General features: G+C 38.6%; 1 protein-coding gene across 1 annotated transcript in view; it reads right to left on the minus strand.

The window, feature by feature from the left end:
- The window catches only part of LOC139745082 (lysosome membrane protein 2-like), a 32700-nt gene extending 14985 nt beyond the window's left edge, over positions 1–17715 (minus strand). Inside the window, exons 1-7 of the mRNA XM_071655502.1 lie at positions 17591–17715; positions 11868–12124; positions 7433–7590; positions 3645–3792; positions 2981–3181; positions 1464–1605; positions 692–761 (exon numbers count right to left, since the gene is read on the minus strand). Of these exons, the coding sequence (XP_071511603.1) occupies positions 692–761; positions 1464–1605; positions 2981–3181; positions 3645–3792; positions 7433–7590; positions 11868–11996 (848 nt within the window). The 5' untranslated portion in view covers positions 11997–12124; positions 17591–17715. The remainder of the gene's footprint in view (positions 1–691; positions 762–1463; positions 1606–2980; positions 3182–3644; positions 3793–7432; positions 7591–11867; positions 12125–17590) is intronic.
- Positions 17716–18646: the final 931 nt, after the last annotated feature.

The following is an 18646-nucleotide window of genomic DNA, read 5'->3' on the forward strand; positions in this document are numbered from 1 at the left end:
TGCATGTACCTCCTAACAATAAAAGAAGAGTGAAACATTTTTAAGGCTTGGTATTGCAAAGTAGTTGTACAATGCATTCATACTTGTAAGTATTGATATTTCTTCTCAAAAAGCTAGAATATAAGTACATGTAATTCTTTGCTACTTGTCAAATCTGTTGTGATGCACAGTGCATAGAATCACTTGCAATTTCAGGAAACTCAGTTAAAGGCTGTCATGCCTAAGCTTTCTTATGCAAACTGCCTATTAAAGCATATGATTAAAATACATCATGGAGATGTATCAAATGCTCGCAAACGATATATGTATTAGATTTTGCAGTATTTCCATTTTTGCATGTTTTGTATTATATAGTCAACATATACATCTGCAAAATCAAAAATTCACAAAAATAATACTACCAAAAACACACATGCTCTGTGTATCATTTCCAAGTTGGAAAATCACTCAATTTTCTCCTGAAAAGGAACAACACATATTTTTCATTGCATCACATTTGTTCTCTATCACAAATTCAACAGCTAGCTAAATTGTCTTTCAAGTCCCAAATTGCAAAATATATTGTGCATACAGTATCCATCAACAAAAACACACAAATTTGAGAGACACACCATGGAAGTACTTCTTGTTTGTGACCCCACCATGACCACAAAATCAGCCCACTGTGGAACCAGATTTGACATACATGTACCTGCATATATCAGATGAGAAGACATAGAGAGAGTCATTCCTGCTGACAAACGGATGATTGTACGTTCCATCTGAAATACAAAATCACCGAAAACCATGGAAGGCATGACAAACTGATATACATGTACCTTTGCAGTTCATACTTATACAGTACTCATACAGTACCTATCTTTCATATTAAGATAAATGAAACATATGCCAGTTAATCTCATAAAGCATGTTACGAATATTCACACAAGATCTCAAAGTGGAGAGGTTTGAGTGCATTAAACTGTGAATATTTCAATGCATATGAACTGGAAAACAAAACAAAACAAAACAAAACAACCCTGACAAAGTGGGTTCTCGGCAGAGTAATAAAGGTCTGAAATCAGATTAAAATCTGAACTCTCACATCCCTGAATTATGTACCAGGCTGCAAACATACCAACCTTCAAAATAAGAACAGACATTACACAGTCCAATTTCATACATGTATAGATTAGGCTGGAGGAAAGGAGTAGTTCAGCATATGTGAATAGCTCACTTTTTTCTTTATCTTCAGGCTTGTTTGTATGTTTGTTTGTTTTTACTTTGGTAGAGGAAAAATGAGTTCTGCATCGCTGGTCAACTAAATTTTTTGTAGAGAGAAGGGGATTTACCCTTGTCTTTGAGTCTATCACTTCTCACTCCCACAAGGAAAATAAAAGGAGGATATTACAATGGCAAGTCTTTCTAAAAAAGCAGACATGAATCTCTAGGGTCAATGGAGGCTTTGGTAGCCCTGTGCTTACCTGTTCCATTGATCATGTTAGCCTGGGGTGTGGCCCAGTATGGTAGAGTATCACTTCCCTTCCACAAGTCAATGGTGTTGGTCAGACTCCAGTTGGTTTGACCAGTAAACACTGTATACAGGCCATCGTTGCTGCCATTTTTCTGTGTAAGCACACAAATCAAACATGTGCACTTACATTTTTGTTTTCTTCATTTATGATGGAACTTTGAGATAATGAGGTTAGACTTTGAATAGCGAGATATCCTATACAGTACTCACTGCATAATCAGGAAATGCTGGGAGTAGCATAAACGGCCTGATTAAATGGGGTGCCCAATTTTGTAATGAGCATACACCATACACTTGAGGTATTGACAATCCACTTACATGCATGTAATAAACAAGAGCTCATACATGCATACATTGTACATCGCATGGAGTCCCGATAATGTCCCGATTATCGGAGGTCTGCGCCTGACTATCCGGTCAAAATAGCTTGTCTTGGGTCCCGTTTCATAAAACTTGTTATCAGTGACAACTGCCACATTTCTGTGACAAATTTGTTCTTAGCCAATCAGATGCAAGGATTTCCGTAGCTTTTAACAACTATGACAACTCGTCACTGATAACAATTATGAAAAGGGGCCCTAGAAAGGCTTCTATGTCATTTAACCGATGTTCCTGATTATCAGGTGCAAGATTATGTGGTGAATACTGTATTTGGTAATGAAGTAATTTTGAATGTCCCACTTGCAAGCAGCTTGATTTAATAAGTTCCCCTGTACTGGTATATTAATATATTTTCACAAGTATTTCTAAATCATCTGTACTTCTACAAGACAGGCTTATGTTGGCCATGACCTTGATGACCTCTGGCTCATTCAGTACTTACATTGACAGCTATCCCTCCTAACAACTATAATTTTTGTGGGATTTACTTTGCCTTTTTTTTTTCACCAGTCACAAAAATAGCATTTGGTACAGTGTGTGCAGTCTATGAGTAGTTAAAGGCAGGCTTATTTTCTGACAAACTCAAGTTGCATGTCATGGAGTGAGGGAATCGGGTGATGCACTAAGTGTGTGATTGGGGACAATCAGGTGGTAGTTGTTACAACATCTAGAAGAGCAATCCAGCACTATCTCTAAGATTGGTCAATATAATGGAGCTTCTAGTCAACTCATCTTTGCACTCATCCTCTATCATGTCATACACATATCGTTTATCAGATTAACATGAAAACATACAATGAAGAAAATCTGTGGTCTCCATTCTTTGGCACACATAATGATTTTCTCTTTTTTCTTTAATTCAATTCAAATACTACCTCTCTCTCTCTTATTTTCAACATGACCCAGCCCTTCTCCCATATCACTTGCATTCACGATTTCTCCATCATTATGGGAAATGAGAAATCAGAATACGTCCAGGTCGGTTCCTGAGCTGAAAACGTCATTGATGCCACAAAAGATGAATGAAAGCAATGGTTCCAAAATTGACCTGAAATGGGAACAGTAAGCTGCCTCTCACATACTCACCCCAGCAAAGATGCCAAATATGTCTGTGGGAACCAGCAAAGGCTCAAGTTTCTGTAGTGCTTCAAGGAGGGTGCTCTTGTAGCCCCAGATGAAATCATGGACGGTGAACGTGCCGTAAATCTTGGGTCTTACGAAGAGGGACAGGAATTCTATGACCGCCTTGATAGCACCCGACATGAAGCGAATTTCATTTATCACTGTCTGTAAAGGGGAGAAAACGTAGAAAAGGGCATATGATAACAATAAAAAAACCCTCTGAGACCTCCCTCCCCCTAGAAACATGCAAATCATGTAAGCACAATTACAATTATAACATCACAAAGACAGACAATCCAACTTTATCTACTCTCATTTGTCACAGTAAGCATGTACATTGTGATGGTAAGTTTTAAACTTGCACTTACAGTACAGATATATCTCACCATAACCAGGTTGAAAACAAAACAAACCTGAACATGAAAACAGAAACTAACAACTCGTATTGTTACATCTCAATCACTACAAGTCAGTTAGTTTACCAAAATAAAGACTCTTCCCAGTTGTATCTTAAAGTCCCCCTGGCACAAGGCAGTGCAGAACAATTACTACAATTTGACAATGATACTCTCGCTATCCAGATACTGTAGCTCTGTAGAAATGGCCAAGATACTGGACTACATCTCACCAGCAGGGGCATGTCCAGTGTAGTGAAAGTGTCCACTGTTGGGTCACCCACTGACCTCTCCCGGTCAAAGTAAAAAGTCTGTGGTGAGATGTAAGAGACTGTTCCATTCCCAGAATGCTCTGTGATGTTGACCTTTGGCCTCTCTTCTCTGGACAATGTTAAAGGTAAAAAGAAGCATGAAGCAAACACTAAATACACAAAGAATTTGTTAAACAAATCAATTGAAACTAAAGCTACAGTCACAATGGTTCATACGAATGCATCATTCGTATGAATGTCACTGTTTGTATGAATGTCACTGTTTGTACGAATTCTGGAGTTCGTAGAGATTCGTAGATGGGGCACAGATTCTTACGACCTTCTTTTGAATATCGTACGGATGCTGTTAAATTCGCAAGAACAACTTAAGACCTTTTCGAGAAATGAAATGATTTTCAGTCATACAATGGCCCTAGAATTCATACGTTTTTCTTTAAGAATGCCTTGAGTTATTCTTTCATCAGACTTACGGCCATCTTACGATTTCTTTTTGTCGTAAGCTGGTCGTACATGCAACTCACGGCACTCTCAAGTCATTCATAAGAAGATTTTTTTTTTGTCAGGTTTTTAAAAAGACGCTGCCGTGTCCTGTCGAAAATTCTGTAACAGTTGAAAGTTTTATACTTCAAGATGGCAGTAGTGCCAAGGAGACTACAACTGCAGCTGCATCTATAAGTAGAGGAGGAAGAGGTTGTTGCTCCAACTCTCCCCCTCTCACTCCTTCCTCCTCATCTCCGTTCTTTCTTTTCTTCCCCTTCCCCCCTTTCCCTTTGATTGCCTTCCCTTGTGGTCTCATATTTAACAAAGATGCTTTCTGGCCGAAGACTTATAGAAGAGAGTGGGGATTTGAACTTCACGTGTTTGACTTTATACCCCCTAAAACTCAACAGTTGCACAAAAAGTGTACCTACGCCTTATGAGCAACTTACAAATGCTTTACAAACTTGAAGAGTTGTTCGTAAGAATGCCGTATGAATCTCCGTTTGAAAGGCAATCTTACGAAAGACGTAAGAGCCCTTATGAACGACTTAAGGTGTTCTTACAATTATAGTAAGAATTTCAGGCTTCTAGAATTGTCTCTCGACCCTACAAAATCTTGTTTAGTTCTTACGATGTTCGTACGATGTTCGTACGGCCGCCTTATGGAGAGAGGGTTTCGTACGAAGTTTAAAAAAAATCTTGGACAAGACCATCGACCAGGCTACGAACTTACAAATTGTCTACGAACGGTCTACTACTTGCAAAGATCTTAAGAAATTGTCTAAAAATTGTTCATACGGCATTCGTAGCAGTTCGTAAAGGCATTTGTGACAGAGCCTTTAAGTCTCAATAAGTGGTACTGGTTTCAAATTGCAATTATATTCAAAACAGCTTATCAGGTACAATTTCATATTCCTGAAGACTGAAGAATGTTTAGAAAACAAAGGGCACTGGTTACCTTTTCTTTGTTTGTATACTGTATACGCCGAATATTTCGCGAGGTTTTTATTTTTGTGAATTTTGCGAGTCAGGCGCTATTCGCGAAATTAAAGACACGCGAAAATATTGAATCTGATCTCGCTATGAATGTGACGTACGCGTATACATAATCTCCATTCGGTACAGGACTCCGAGATCACGAATTTAACCACTCGTGAAATCGTCAGGAAGTTCCGATTTGTGAAAATGTAGACTCACTAAATATATGGGGTATACAGTATTGTGTTGCCTTTGTTGTCTTAAGAGTAGTTTGATTTGAAGGTGAGGTGAAAGAACTGACCATCTCAATCTTTCATCTCGTCCTCTTTGTGAAAATAACTTACATTTCTTCACTAAAAAGCTTTAATCACATTGCTTCTGCATTACAGTAGTAACATTGGCACAACAGAATCGGATTAACATTCAGCAGGAGAATTTGGAGGGATTTAATACTGAATGCTGATGAAAGACCTTGGCAAGTTAAGCTATACTGTAATTGCATGCGCACAGACATATATTTTGTAAAGACGTAAGATTGAAATAAGTACACCTTTATCAGAGAATGAGATACATTTCAAACTACAATTTATATGCCGCATGTTTTGCAAAACATATTTCATGAATCAGGATCTGTACAACTTCTACTTTGTATTTTGCAAGTTGTAAAATTTGCAAATGAGTACATGTACAAAGTACTACAACACTGGAAGAAGCATGTAGTAGCATTTTCCCACCTTGACAACTCGTAGACGATATACAATGTACAAGTATCTGTACATTGCATGGAATTAATGTTGTAAACAGGAGGTGATGCTTTGGCATGTTGTCAATTTCCAATGCCACGCAGTACCCTCTGTGGCTGCCATTATTTTTTTCAAATACTACCAGTGTAGCTGCCACAATCTCACATATATTGTACTAGGTATATCAGTGGTGGATCCAGAGGGGGCGCACCGGGCACATGCCCCCTCTTTATTTTTGGTTAAAAGAAAAAAAAAGAGAAAAAAATGGGGGGAGGGTGCGTGCCCCCCTTTAATTTTGCAAAGGCGCCTCTCCTTCAGGGAATTCCTGGATCTGCCCCTGCATATTAAAATGCCTGTATGCTCCATATAATAGGGTTTTTGGCACAGGATATCAACTGGGTCAGGAAGCCACACTCCATCCTGAAGTTATTAATGTCCAAGACTTGTGTTATTCACCCATCACATGTTTCCTGCTCTCATTAACGATGCAAAATACAGATCTCTGAGAACCAAGTGGGAGTCACTATCTCTTTTTCTATAACATAAAAGCGGCGCTTTCTCTTCATTGCGATGCTGTGTCTACCAAAGCCGTAAACATATTATTATCTATCTGTTATTTGATCTTTAATATCATTAAAGTGCACATTTTGAAAAGTTATCTATAGGTTATCTTAGATAAACACTGTGCCAAGATACCATAATGTACAGAGCAATCGTGAGTGTAGGAATGATCTGGTTTCAAACCTAAATGAATCCTTTCTAAAGTGTATTAATCATCAATACTCTACATACATGTACTACAATAAGTTCAATTATCCTTTAAATATTTGAACCACCCACATCCTTTACTTTAATAGAAACCATAGAAACCATAAAAACAAACATACAAACAAACAATCAAACAAACAAACAAAATAATGTTCATGTCTGGCAAATTGGATGTAACCAAATTTCAATCAATAGCCATTGATTAATTAATTAATTAACAAATTTAATGTTCATTATTTCATAACATTTGTTCCTTCATTACTTTTTTATTCTTTTATACCTTTTTTTTTTAAGAACTTGAAAGCCTCAGATAATTTACACTGTCCCATCTTTCTGTTTCTGTCTCAGATTGACAAGTGCAGGCATGATATATTCATGTACATTACTGACCATCTACCTGACTGCTTGCTCAAAGTTTGCCTAACATAGCAAAGATCTATAATGCATGTGAGTAAAATTCTGTGCATTGAGACATTCTGCAAAGGAACGGGTGAACTAAATGTAAGTTATCGTTCAGAGTGGAGAGGTATGGGTTAAACAGGGCTGCACAATAACCCTTTTTTTCCATTGGTCCAACAGACAGGTCGGACCAGTAGGTTTCCAGTTTTCCCATTTTTTACTGGTCCATTTGTCTGAAAAAAGGTTACTGGTCTGACAGTGATTTCTACTGGTCCTGGACCTGTCGGACCAGTGCTAGAGTGCAGCCTTGGGTGAGAGATGTATCAATAAATTTGAATTACTAATCATCATTCAGTATTACCTCCAATGAGAATGTCTTACCTGTATGTGTACGGTCCCTTCTGAGTGATGTTTGGTTTGGCACCAGCTGCAACCTCCTTAGGATTCTCCAGATTCCACACATAGATTTCAAAGAAGATTGGGGCTGGTGGGTTGGCCCACTCCTGGAAACCAGTGCTGTTGTTGGCTAGGACAGTTTGCTGTAATAGGGCATATCAGCAAAACATTATAATGAAAACAGATTACGATATAAAATGTGCATGTATCAAAATATTACAAGCTAGAAAAGCATTAAGTTCTAAGCCTGTACATAACCTGAAAATGTCTCCATCTATCTACAGAGAGAAATTGTATTCATACACAATATTTGTCATGATGGTAAAACACCCATTACCTTCAATAATGCAGCCCAAAACTTAACTTCCTATTTCTTATGTTTCTTCTGTTCAAATGCCAAAACTCTTTGTACAACTTTAGTCAAGATCACTCAACAACAAAGCATACATTGTACACACACATTATAGGATACATCAATTACCAGTCAATGAGAGAGAATTTGATCAATAAAGAAATGTTTGTATTTCATGCAAAGTTTACACAACAAACCCAGATGACCAATAATTTGCAATGTGCAATATATGGGCATTTGATATTACAATCTATTTCAGAAGCCACATAAAAAAACAAAAGAAAGGAAAATGCAAGTTTCTGGAGTGCTTGAACATAATCTCTACTGCAAGCGTAGCCAATCTTTTATGTCAAGATAAAGGTGTTTGTTCTTAGAATTCATGGAGAAACCCAAAATATACAACACAATGAACGTATGATAACTTCTATTGTTAAGAACATAGAATGTTCTATCCTGAAGGTAATAACTATTGTTTTGGGGAGTTTACAAGTTGTAATCTGCTTCAGTGCCACTTTAATCCTTTCATATAGAATGTTCTGCATGCCTATAATCCTATCAACTACTGTTTGAAAAAAAAGGCAAAATTGCATCAAAAAGAAACATCAGCTTGCTCTGTGGTAGCAATAAAGTCAAAGCCCTTTTGACTCTCAGCTCTTGGATGAAACTAATGACAAAGTTTTAGCGCATGGGACCATGTGCTGCTGATATTACTTTGCATACAGTATTGGAAACAATATTGTTCATATGTGGACCATACACACATTTTTTTTTTCTGTGGACATCCATATATAGCGAGTCAACTACTGGTATGTGTACATGAGTACAAGGTTTTGGTCACGGGAACATGTTATCATTATGATCTTATCTCGAAGTACAGTGCATTCTGTGCACTTCTTTAGCAAACATATTGTGATCATTGACACTCTTATCAGTGAAGGGTTCAAATTAGGGATGAGTTTGAATCAACATGCACTGAAATCCACAGATAAAGTGCTGTGAAGAATGGCAAATAAATGTGGTGTCCCTACGGCAGCAGAAACATTCATGGCCTGATGCACAAACATTATGTATTTTTATTCAAACTCATAAATGTACACAAGTGAAGATTCTCTGCACCTTTCTTCAAACTACAACTACTTGACACTGAAGGGGAATCCTAAAGCTTTCGTTGAATGATACATGTATATCTGTCCTTTGTGTGTGCTTGTAAGAGACAGACTTTACAGGGTTTGAGTGATTGTGCTGAGATGATGATGCATGTGCAATTGCATACAATGCTGAATACAAAATATTTTATATAAGAAAACTATTAAGCATGATAACTGACAACCAATATTTTTATACCACCTTTTTTGTTTTACGTCCAGTATCTTTGAAGTGTACAGCAGTGAGTGATTTGCTGTTCCTTCTCTCCCAGTTTGTGCATAAATATGACAAATTAGAAGCAAGCCATAAATACAGAGAGTATCTCTTTCTGTTAGGATTTGTATTTCAAATTCAAACTCATGTTCAAACGTTTTGTCATTAATAAATTTCAAGTAGCATTCTGAAAGGAAAAAAAAAACACATCTGGTTATTATTATTATTATAATTATTATTTATCATTATTATTATTATTATTATTTTTTTTTTGGGGGGGGGGGGGCAATACTAGAAAATTACTAAAGTATTCCTATATCAAAATTTTGACCAATGATCTTAAAGGGACTGTACAGTACTGGTTGAGGTGAGGATTCATGTTTTAAACATTCCAAAGTGAGATAATGATAAATCTCTTATGAAATATGAAAAAGCATGTAATTTTTAGAAGGATTCAACATTTATTTGATGAGAATTGGTTTTCACATGGCTGAGATATCCAAAAAAGTGATAATAATAAAAGGCGACAAGCCACGCCTTTTATTAGGGTCTCTTTGTTTCACCTTGTTTTTGGATATCTTAGCCATTTCAAAACCGATATTCATCAAATAAACTTTTGGTACCCCCTAGAATTGCATGCTCTTTGACATCTCATAGAGTGGTTTCTGAATATCTCGCAACACATTAAAAGCTAAATCCTCACCTCGACCAGAACTGTACACACCCTTTAATATCATATCCACAATGAAATAATTTAACAAAACAATAAATAAAGCAAAGTTCATACAACTTATTGATGCTGCTCAATGCATGAATGCAAGAAGGATACAGTATATCATAGATTTATGCTACAGTATATAATACCTGTAGATCTTACTGAATGATCAATACAACTTGATCTGAGTCATCAATGCTGCTTGATCACAAAAACGATGAGGCACATGCAAAAAAAAAGTACAAAGACATACATCTACATATTTTACAACCAAACGTTAACATTTAAGTAGCACAAACTTGTATTTCAACTTGATCAAATGAAATCCATGTTTTTTGTTGTAGTTGATATATCATCCCTTCACCCATGGGTGCATGATATACACCATATCAATCATTATTGCTAAATACAGTAAACCTCGCATGAGTCGAAGCTCTCGGGACTGACAAAAATGCGTCGACTTAAGTGAAATTCGACTCTCGCGAGAGTCGATTTTTTTTCGACTCACAGACAGTTATGTACATGTATTATAGTACATTTGCATGCATGTGTGTGTGTGTGTGTGTGTGTGTGTGCGTGTGTGTGTTTGCATTCAAATTTGTCTGTTCTTGAAGATAATGTTCTTATTTTGTTCAAAATTGAACATGGAATTTGTATCAATACTAGTAGTTCAACGTAGTTCTGAGAATGTCTGCGCCCGGCAATGTGCATGTGCTATGTCTGTGGTGCAACATAGGTAGCCATCACTGTCAACCTACCCTGAGACAAACACTCTCCCAGGCCCATCCCACCTCCATTGAACAAAACTATACAGCCAGCCGGGCACGCACAAACAAGCTCCGCCCACTTGGCCTGTCACTAAAATATTAAAGCAGCGATTGGTTGACCAAGGAGTTCTGGCTTGACATGGATAAAGTATGGATGTGCTGTGTGTATGGATAAAGTATGGATCGATGTTCTGTGTGTATACATATTTACATGTGTATGTATTCGACATGCGTGCAGAGCGGTACGGTGAGTGTGCATGCTTACCTGCAGCAGGCCAGGGACGGGGCTCTGCGACATGCCGATTTTTTGTTCTCCTCTAAATGTAATGAGAATGCCAGACAAATCTTCTTCGGCTCAAGTGATGTAAACTACGTGTATTTTGTACAAAAGGGACTGAATGTTTTACTTCGACACAGCCGAAATTCGACTCTCGTACTTCGGCTTATCCAAATATTTCTTAGAGAAAATACATAGGGAAAAATCGGGACTTTTTATTTTGCTTCGAGTTAAGTGATTTTCGACTCACTCGACGTCGACTTATCCGAGGTTTACTGTAGTATCATTGTAATAGAATCCTTCACACACGAGTTAGGGCCCCAATTCATCGAAAGATATTTATAATTGATTGTAAATTCCCGTACCACACTGGCTGCCATAGACTTATGATAGAAATCAACTATATAATCAATTATAACTCTATGGCAGTCTGTGTGGTAAGGAAATTTAAAATCGATTTTATATTTTGACAAAACGGGGCCTAGCCATACTATCTCAGTGTCATTTGAATTCTTCACATTGATCTGCTGGGTTTCTGCATAATCACGAATAACCCAATCCAATTTAATAGATCATACGATTGTAAATGCAGCCACACACAGGTCACCACCAGTTGTCTCCCTTTCAAGAGTATCTTTTTCAAGCTGGAAGAAAACTACATTGTACAATAGTACTCTTGTTTATTAATCATTGTTGACACTCCTACATTTTGTATAATATCCCCTGCAAAACTCTTTATGCATACATCTTTCTGACATGTGACCCATTACCACACTGCCAGTGGAAAGGCTCTTAGGAATAAATCTGTATTTGAATGTATCAAAGTTAGGACACTGATGTTCAGTAACTTCATCAGAGTATTGAGCATTGCTGTGATGGGTTATGAATATATAGTAATATACAGAGTCCTCCTAGTTTAATAATGAATAAAAAAAAAAAAAATACTGTACCTCTTTCACAATGCTATGAAAGATGATCGGAAAGTAATGGATGAAGGCAACTCCTGCCACTGCCAAAATAGCACCAATCACTCCAGTGGTGATGAAGCAACATCGCGGGGCGTTGCATGTACCACCCATCTGGCCCGAGATGTTGCAAAGAAAGGCAAGCAGGCTAGGCTACAGCTCTCACTGTCAAGAAATGCCACTCTTGGCAATGGAGTGGAGTCTCGCCGGTTGGGTCGGTCAGATCACGGCACACACGAACCCTTTATCAAAAGGAAGAAGAGAGAGAGAACCTTGTTGAACCTTGAAGTGATAATCCCCTGCAGCTCCCTGGAACGACACTAGGATGGTACAACAAAACAAAGTAATACACTACAATGCCATGGTATTACGATAGAATCATATGGTAGCTGTTTTCAGCCATTACTCGAGCAGATGACTTTAGAGAATAATGAGTGTTCATCCTGACTCAACAGTTACACTAATGTACAACACTAGCTAGACCTCCTCTACCTAGTACTGCACTCTTTCTCTTGCTTCAATATTTTACATGATAGTGTTAACCATAAATACGGTGTAGATTCTAAAAAAGAAACATAAAAAGAAGCATGGAAGGATTTATGCAGTGATACCCAAGGGCCCACAACCTTCTGAAGGGAAGTCAACACTGCCCTGCAGACACATTCAAACCCTTCTTTATGGTTCAGCGGTACACCAGTCATCGTTTCATCATTCAACTGCTCAACTGTAAGTCGAATTTCGATTATTTTTTTCCAGCCGCCATTTCCGTTCGAGCTAGGACTCGGGAGCTTCACTGACATTGTTTCATGAGTAGTCCAAGCTATGACACAAGATAATGTCTAATAGGAAGACCAGTGTTAGTAAACCAGTAACTAGAAAGGGGAGTACATCTGCCTCTACAACTGCCTCTACACATATAGATGTAAACCAGGAAAATTTATCCAGCTCATCCAAACCAGCGGTAGATTACACCTGTGGCAGTTGTGACCTTATTGTGAAGGATGACGATGCTGCTATTGAATGTGAACTTTGTAAATACTGGTTTCACTGCTCATGTCAAAATGTTTCCAAGAAACTATATGATACCATCAATGATAAAGACCGTGATGTACTGCACTGGTATTGCCGAACTTGCAATGGAACGGCTGGAAACATGTTAAAGATGATGACTTCCCTTCAGGCAAATCACTCTAGACTTTGCTCGGAGGTAGAAGGCTTGAAAGCAGAAATGAAGGAGTGTAAAACAAAGATCTCTGACAACCAGCAAACAGTGGAAGAAAAAATTGATGAACTCAAGAAGGGTATTTCTAGTCACACAAAAGAACCACAAGGTGACCTAGTTGAAGACATGGAGAAACTTGTTGCTGGTAAACTGGATGCTTTTGTGGAAAGAGAGAGAAGGAAAAACAATATCATCATGTATGGCATTCCTGAATCCCAGAGTCAGGATGCCGAAACCAGAAGAAAAGAGGATCTTGACCAAGTGTGTTCCATCCTTCATCAGGATCTCAAAGTGGAATCAGATGTCAATCATGTGAGAACATTGTACCATTTTGGAAAAAAGTCCGAGTCTGCGAGACCGCTGAAGGTTGTCATGGACAGTGGAGCCACAACAGAGGAAGTTTTTAGGAAAGCCAGGTCTCTCAAGCCAGGATCACTCCGAATTGCCAGAGATCGCACAAAGAGTGAGAGGCAAGAATACCAAAGACTGAGGAACATCCTGAAGGAGAGAACTGACAGGGGCGAGGAGAATCTAGTAATACGCGGCGGAAAAGTGGTTAAGAGGACTTTTCGCCGGGGAGTCAGCGACCGTTAGACAACCGGGTGAAGGAGTTTTTAAGGCACTCGTCAACACTGCACAGTATTGTGAAAGTGATGCACAAAGTGGAGCACAGAGCACAGCACACCATGGTAAATTGAGTTCTGTACCAGTGAAGGATGATGCACACAGTGGAGCACAGAGCACAGCACATGGGAATTTGAGTTCAGTACCAGTGAATAATGCATTACTGTTCAAGGACCAATGCCCTCAAGATGTCAACCAGAAAGAGACTGTGTATGAAAAGGGTAATGTTACAACCGATAAGCTGGATGGAAAGCCTGAAATGGAATCATCACTCAAGTTCTTTTACACAAATTGTGATGTTTTGACCAACAAAAAGGAAGAGCTTTACACATGTATTTCACTCACCAAACCAGATGTAATAGCATTGACTGAGATTTACCCGAAGAGATTTGCTCATGATTATAATATCCAGTCTACCGAATTACAATTACTAGGATATCAGATGTTCTTGCCATCTCAGACCAAAGACAAACATAGAGGAGTTGTGATATATCTAAGAGAGGGGATTCCTGGCAAATTGGTAGACATAGACAATGGAAAATTTGATGAATCAGTATGGATACAATTGTCTATCAATAACTCTGACCTTCTCTTTGGATGTGTCTACAGAAGTCCCTCAAGTAGCTGTGATAACAACATCAACTTGAATGATCTCCTCAGCACAGCATGTTCGATGAAATACTCACAGTTGATAGTGGTTGGAGACTTTAATTACAGAGGAATTAACTGGCAGACGAACATCGCTTCTGGAGTAAGCGACAACAATGAGCAAGCTTTTGTTGATACTGTGAATGACCTGTTTCTTCATCAACATGTGAAGGAAACAACCAGACAAAGAACAGGCCAGAGACCTAGTTTACTTGATTTGATCTTAACCAACGATGAGGATATGATTAATGACGTCATCATTGGCACACCCATCGGCAAGAGCGACCATGTGACTATTACTTTTGAGATGGATGTCAGCAACACACAGGAAGAGGAGGAGCCTATTACGAGAAGCTACTATCACGCCGACTATGACAAAATGAGGTCACAACTGAAGGATATTGACTGGAATTCCAGTTTCGAGAATGCTACAGGATTACAGGCATGGGATATTTTTGAGATGACTCTCCACAGAGCTATAGAAGATTGTGTCCCCTTGAAAAGAAAGAGAAAAAGAAACAGACCGGAATGGATGAATAACGAAGCCCTAGAGGCAGTTCGAAGGAAAAGGAAGGCTTGGAATAAATATCGTGACAGTAAGAGAAAACAACATCCTGACGTGAATCTACACTGGAAGGAGTATGTCAGGATAAGAAACATTACTACCTCAGTGATCAGGAAAGCAAAAGCAGATTTTGAAAACAAACTAGCAGAAGAAATCAAGCAAAATGCCAAAAGTTTCTGGAATTATGTGAAGAAGCAGACAAAACCAAAGTCGACAGTACCAGATCTCCAAGCACCGGACGGAAGATGGGCTAAAGAGGACCAGGAGAAGGCTGAGACCCTCAATAATTACTTCGGAAGTGTCTTCTCTGAGGAGAATACTCACGCAATGCCATTTGTTGAGAGAAATTGCAATGATCTTCTCACTGACATAGAAATTACAACTGAGGAAATAGATGACTTGTTGGAGCATCTGGACATCAACAAATCTCCAGGTCCTGATGGTATTCACTCTCGTGTCCTAAAGGAAACACATGCTGAGATTGCCGAACCCCTGCAAATGATATTCACAAAGCTAATCAATGAGGGAAAATGTCCACTTGTATGGAAACAAGCTACGGTAGTCCCTATCTTCAAAAAAGGGAAAAAGAGTGACCCAGCCAACTACCGACCTGTCAGTCTTACTTCCATTGTATGCAAAACTATGGAGAAAATTGTCAGAAATCGTGTCATGGATCATTTAGAACAAAACAAGTTAATGAGTGACGAACAGCACGGATTTTGGGCTGGAAGATCTTGCTGTACTCAACTGTTGGAGGTTTGCGAGGAGTGGACTGATGCAATTGACCAGGGGCATGCCATAGACTGTATCTACCTTGATTACCAAAAAGCATTCGACAGTGTGCCACATCGACGTCTGATGTGCAAACTTAGATCATATGGAATAGATGGTACCTTACTTGCCTGGATTAGTGACTACCTTACAGACAGAACCCAAAAAGTGACGATCAACGGGCATGAATCAAAATCTATTCCTGTGACAAGTGGCATACCACAGGGAAGTGTGCTGGGACCAACATTGTTCAACATCTTCATTAACGACCTGCCTTCTACAGTTGATTCCAGTGTAAAACTATTTGCAGATGATACTAAGCTTTACAGGATAGTGGACTCCAAAACCGACTCAGACTCATTACAGAAGGACTTACATGCAGTAACAAATTGGTCTAACAAATGGCAACTGCCATTCAACGAGAGTAAGTGCAAAGTAATGCACTACGGGAGGAAAAACCACAGGTATGACTACACACTGGATACTGACTCAAATCCCATCTCAATAACATGTGGAAGTGAAGAAAGAGATTTGGGGGTGCTATTTCAGGAGAATTTGTCTTTCAGTAAACACTCAGCAGATGCTGCCAATAGAGCCAACAGTAAAGTGGGAATGATTAAGAGATCTTTCACAACTCTACAGAAGAAGGGCTTTCTCTCACTCTACAAAACAATTGTGAGACCAACATTGGAATACTGCAACTCAGTATGGCACCCAACACTGAAGAGGGATGAGGACATGCTAGAAAAAGTCCAACAAAGGGCAACAAGGCTTCTTCCTGAACTGAAACAAATGACATACCCAGAAAGACTCAGAGAACTGCACCTTCCCACTCTGGCTTACAGAAGACAGAGGGCTGACTTGATACAGATATTCAAAATTCTGAAAGGCTTCGACAGAGTAGATCCCTCTAAATTCTTCCAACTGGCCAGCGGTTCAACAACAAGAGGTCATGGTCTCAAACTTGTCAAACAACGTATCCATTCTAGTCTGAGGCAGTCTGCTTTCTCAATAAGAAATGTTAACAATTGGAATGCACTTCCCAAGGAGGTCATCAACGCTACCACCATAAACCAATTCAAGTCGTCCCTAGAAAGACACTGGAGAAACAACCCAATCAAATATGAGCCCTACCTGAGACGGGACAGAACTGTAACGAGGGACAAATAAGCTTAGCTTCCAGTCTCTACACCCAAGTATACCCAAGTAAGTAAGTAACAATCAATTTAGCCTGGTATTACAAATTGTGTAGATAGAACAATTCTTCTTCTTCTTCTTCTTCTTCTTCTTCTTCTTCTTCTTCAAGTCTGCCTCCTTCTATAAGCTCAAGATTCTTGCAGACTAGGTCTATGTTATTTACACTATAATATAGTTGATACAGATATTTACAAGTCCATAACACTCCATTTTAACAAGTTAGAAAAGGAGGCAAATTTGAAACATTGTGTTTGGCAAGGAGTCATCCAGGCTCTCCCATGTTTGTTTAATCGTGATCTATTTTCACTGATTTTTTCTTCACTTCCGTCAGTGACAGTGCAGTATGTTGTACAGTTGTTCTGGTTGTCAATTTAATAATCTCTAGCACTTTACACAGCAGCTGGTGCACATGACGGTGCAAACTGACAAATCAACATTCACAGCAACAGAGCATCGTAACAGTTGGCAACACAGCTAAATTTACTAATACAATGTCAATGATCACGCCGATGTAAGTACGTTGGACTAAGCATAAAAAAATGTGACTCTTGAATTATTCCTAGTTCGAATATTGTTTAAAAAATAATAAAAAAATGGGCAGTAATTTTTACATTTTGCAATCAGACTGTAAAATCTATATTTTCCACTGTCATACGTATATTATTACTTGCTAGTACTTACTTGGAAGTGATAAAGAAGACGGCACAGCGCGGCGCAGCACAGTCAGTGTAGAAGAGGACTATACCTATCGTTTCAATGTGCAAGGTCTATAATGCGATGTGTATTGTGGAGATGCGCTCCTTGAGAAACAGTACGAGAGACTGGCATGGCCCGTGGCCCTCCTGGCCCTGTGTTGCTAAGCTGTGTGTGTGTGTGTGATGTCGTACATCGTGTGCATCGTATCGAATCGAGCTCGAGTCGACGAGAGGGGCGGGGGGCAAAAACACAAACAGGTGACTTTCGTCATGTGATGCACCATCACGGTTGACTGCGTACTGACAATTTCCGTACACCCTTGGGGCCTAAACGTTACACTTAATATACAGGAATCATAAAGAATAATAGGAGGAAGAAAAAACAACTAAACTACAGCTGTATTACCTAACTAAACTAAACTAAACTAAACTAAACTAAACTAAACTAAACTAAACTAAACTAAACTAAACTAAACTAAACCAAATTAAACTAAACTAAACCAAACTAAACAAACAAACAAACAAACATTCAAGCAAGTCACATGGTGTGCACCTCTGTGTTTCACTTTCAATTTCAGTTTAATTCCACAGACATTTCAGCGACTTTCATCACACATACAACTATGTATTGTAGGATCATGTGCACGTAACAAAAATAAGCAAACAGATTTGTGCATTCAAAGGAATATTTTAATTCTAATTGAAATGGGGATTCAGGTTTACATTTAACATTTAGTGAGATAGAAACCACGTGTTATTATAAAATATTTAAGAGCATACAATTCTAAGAGGAATTTTTATAAAATAATTGATGATAATCGTTTTTGAAGTGGCTGGGACATACAAAAACAAAGTGAAACAAAGTGGTCCTGATAAAAGGTGGGACCCACCATTTATTGGGACCATTTTCTTTTGGGTTATCCCAGCCCTTTCAAAGCCGATTTTAATCAAATATACTTTTAAGTCCTCTTAGAATCGTAGTATGCTTTTTAATATTTTGTGGTTTCTAAATATCTTGCATTAAATTAAAACCTAAATCCCC

The sequence above is a fragment of the Diadema antillarum genome, unplaced genomic scaffold, assembly GCF_040938485.1.
Source record: "Diadema antillarum isolate AM-2024a unplaced genomic scaffold, OU_Dant_1.0 seq00001234_RagTag, whole genome shotgun sequence".
In the NCBI taxonomy this organism is placed as follows: Eukaryota; Metazoa; Echinodermata; class Echinoidea; order Diadematoida; family Diadematidae; genus Diadema; species Diadema antillarum.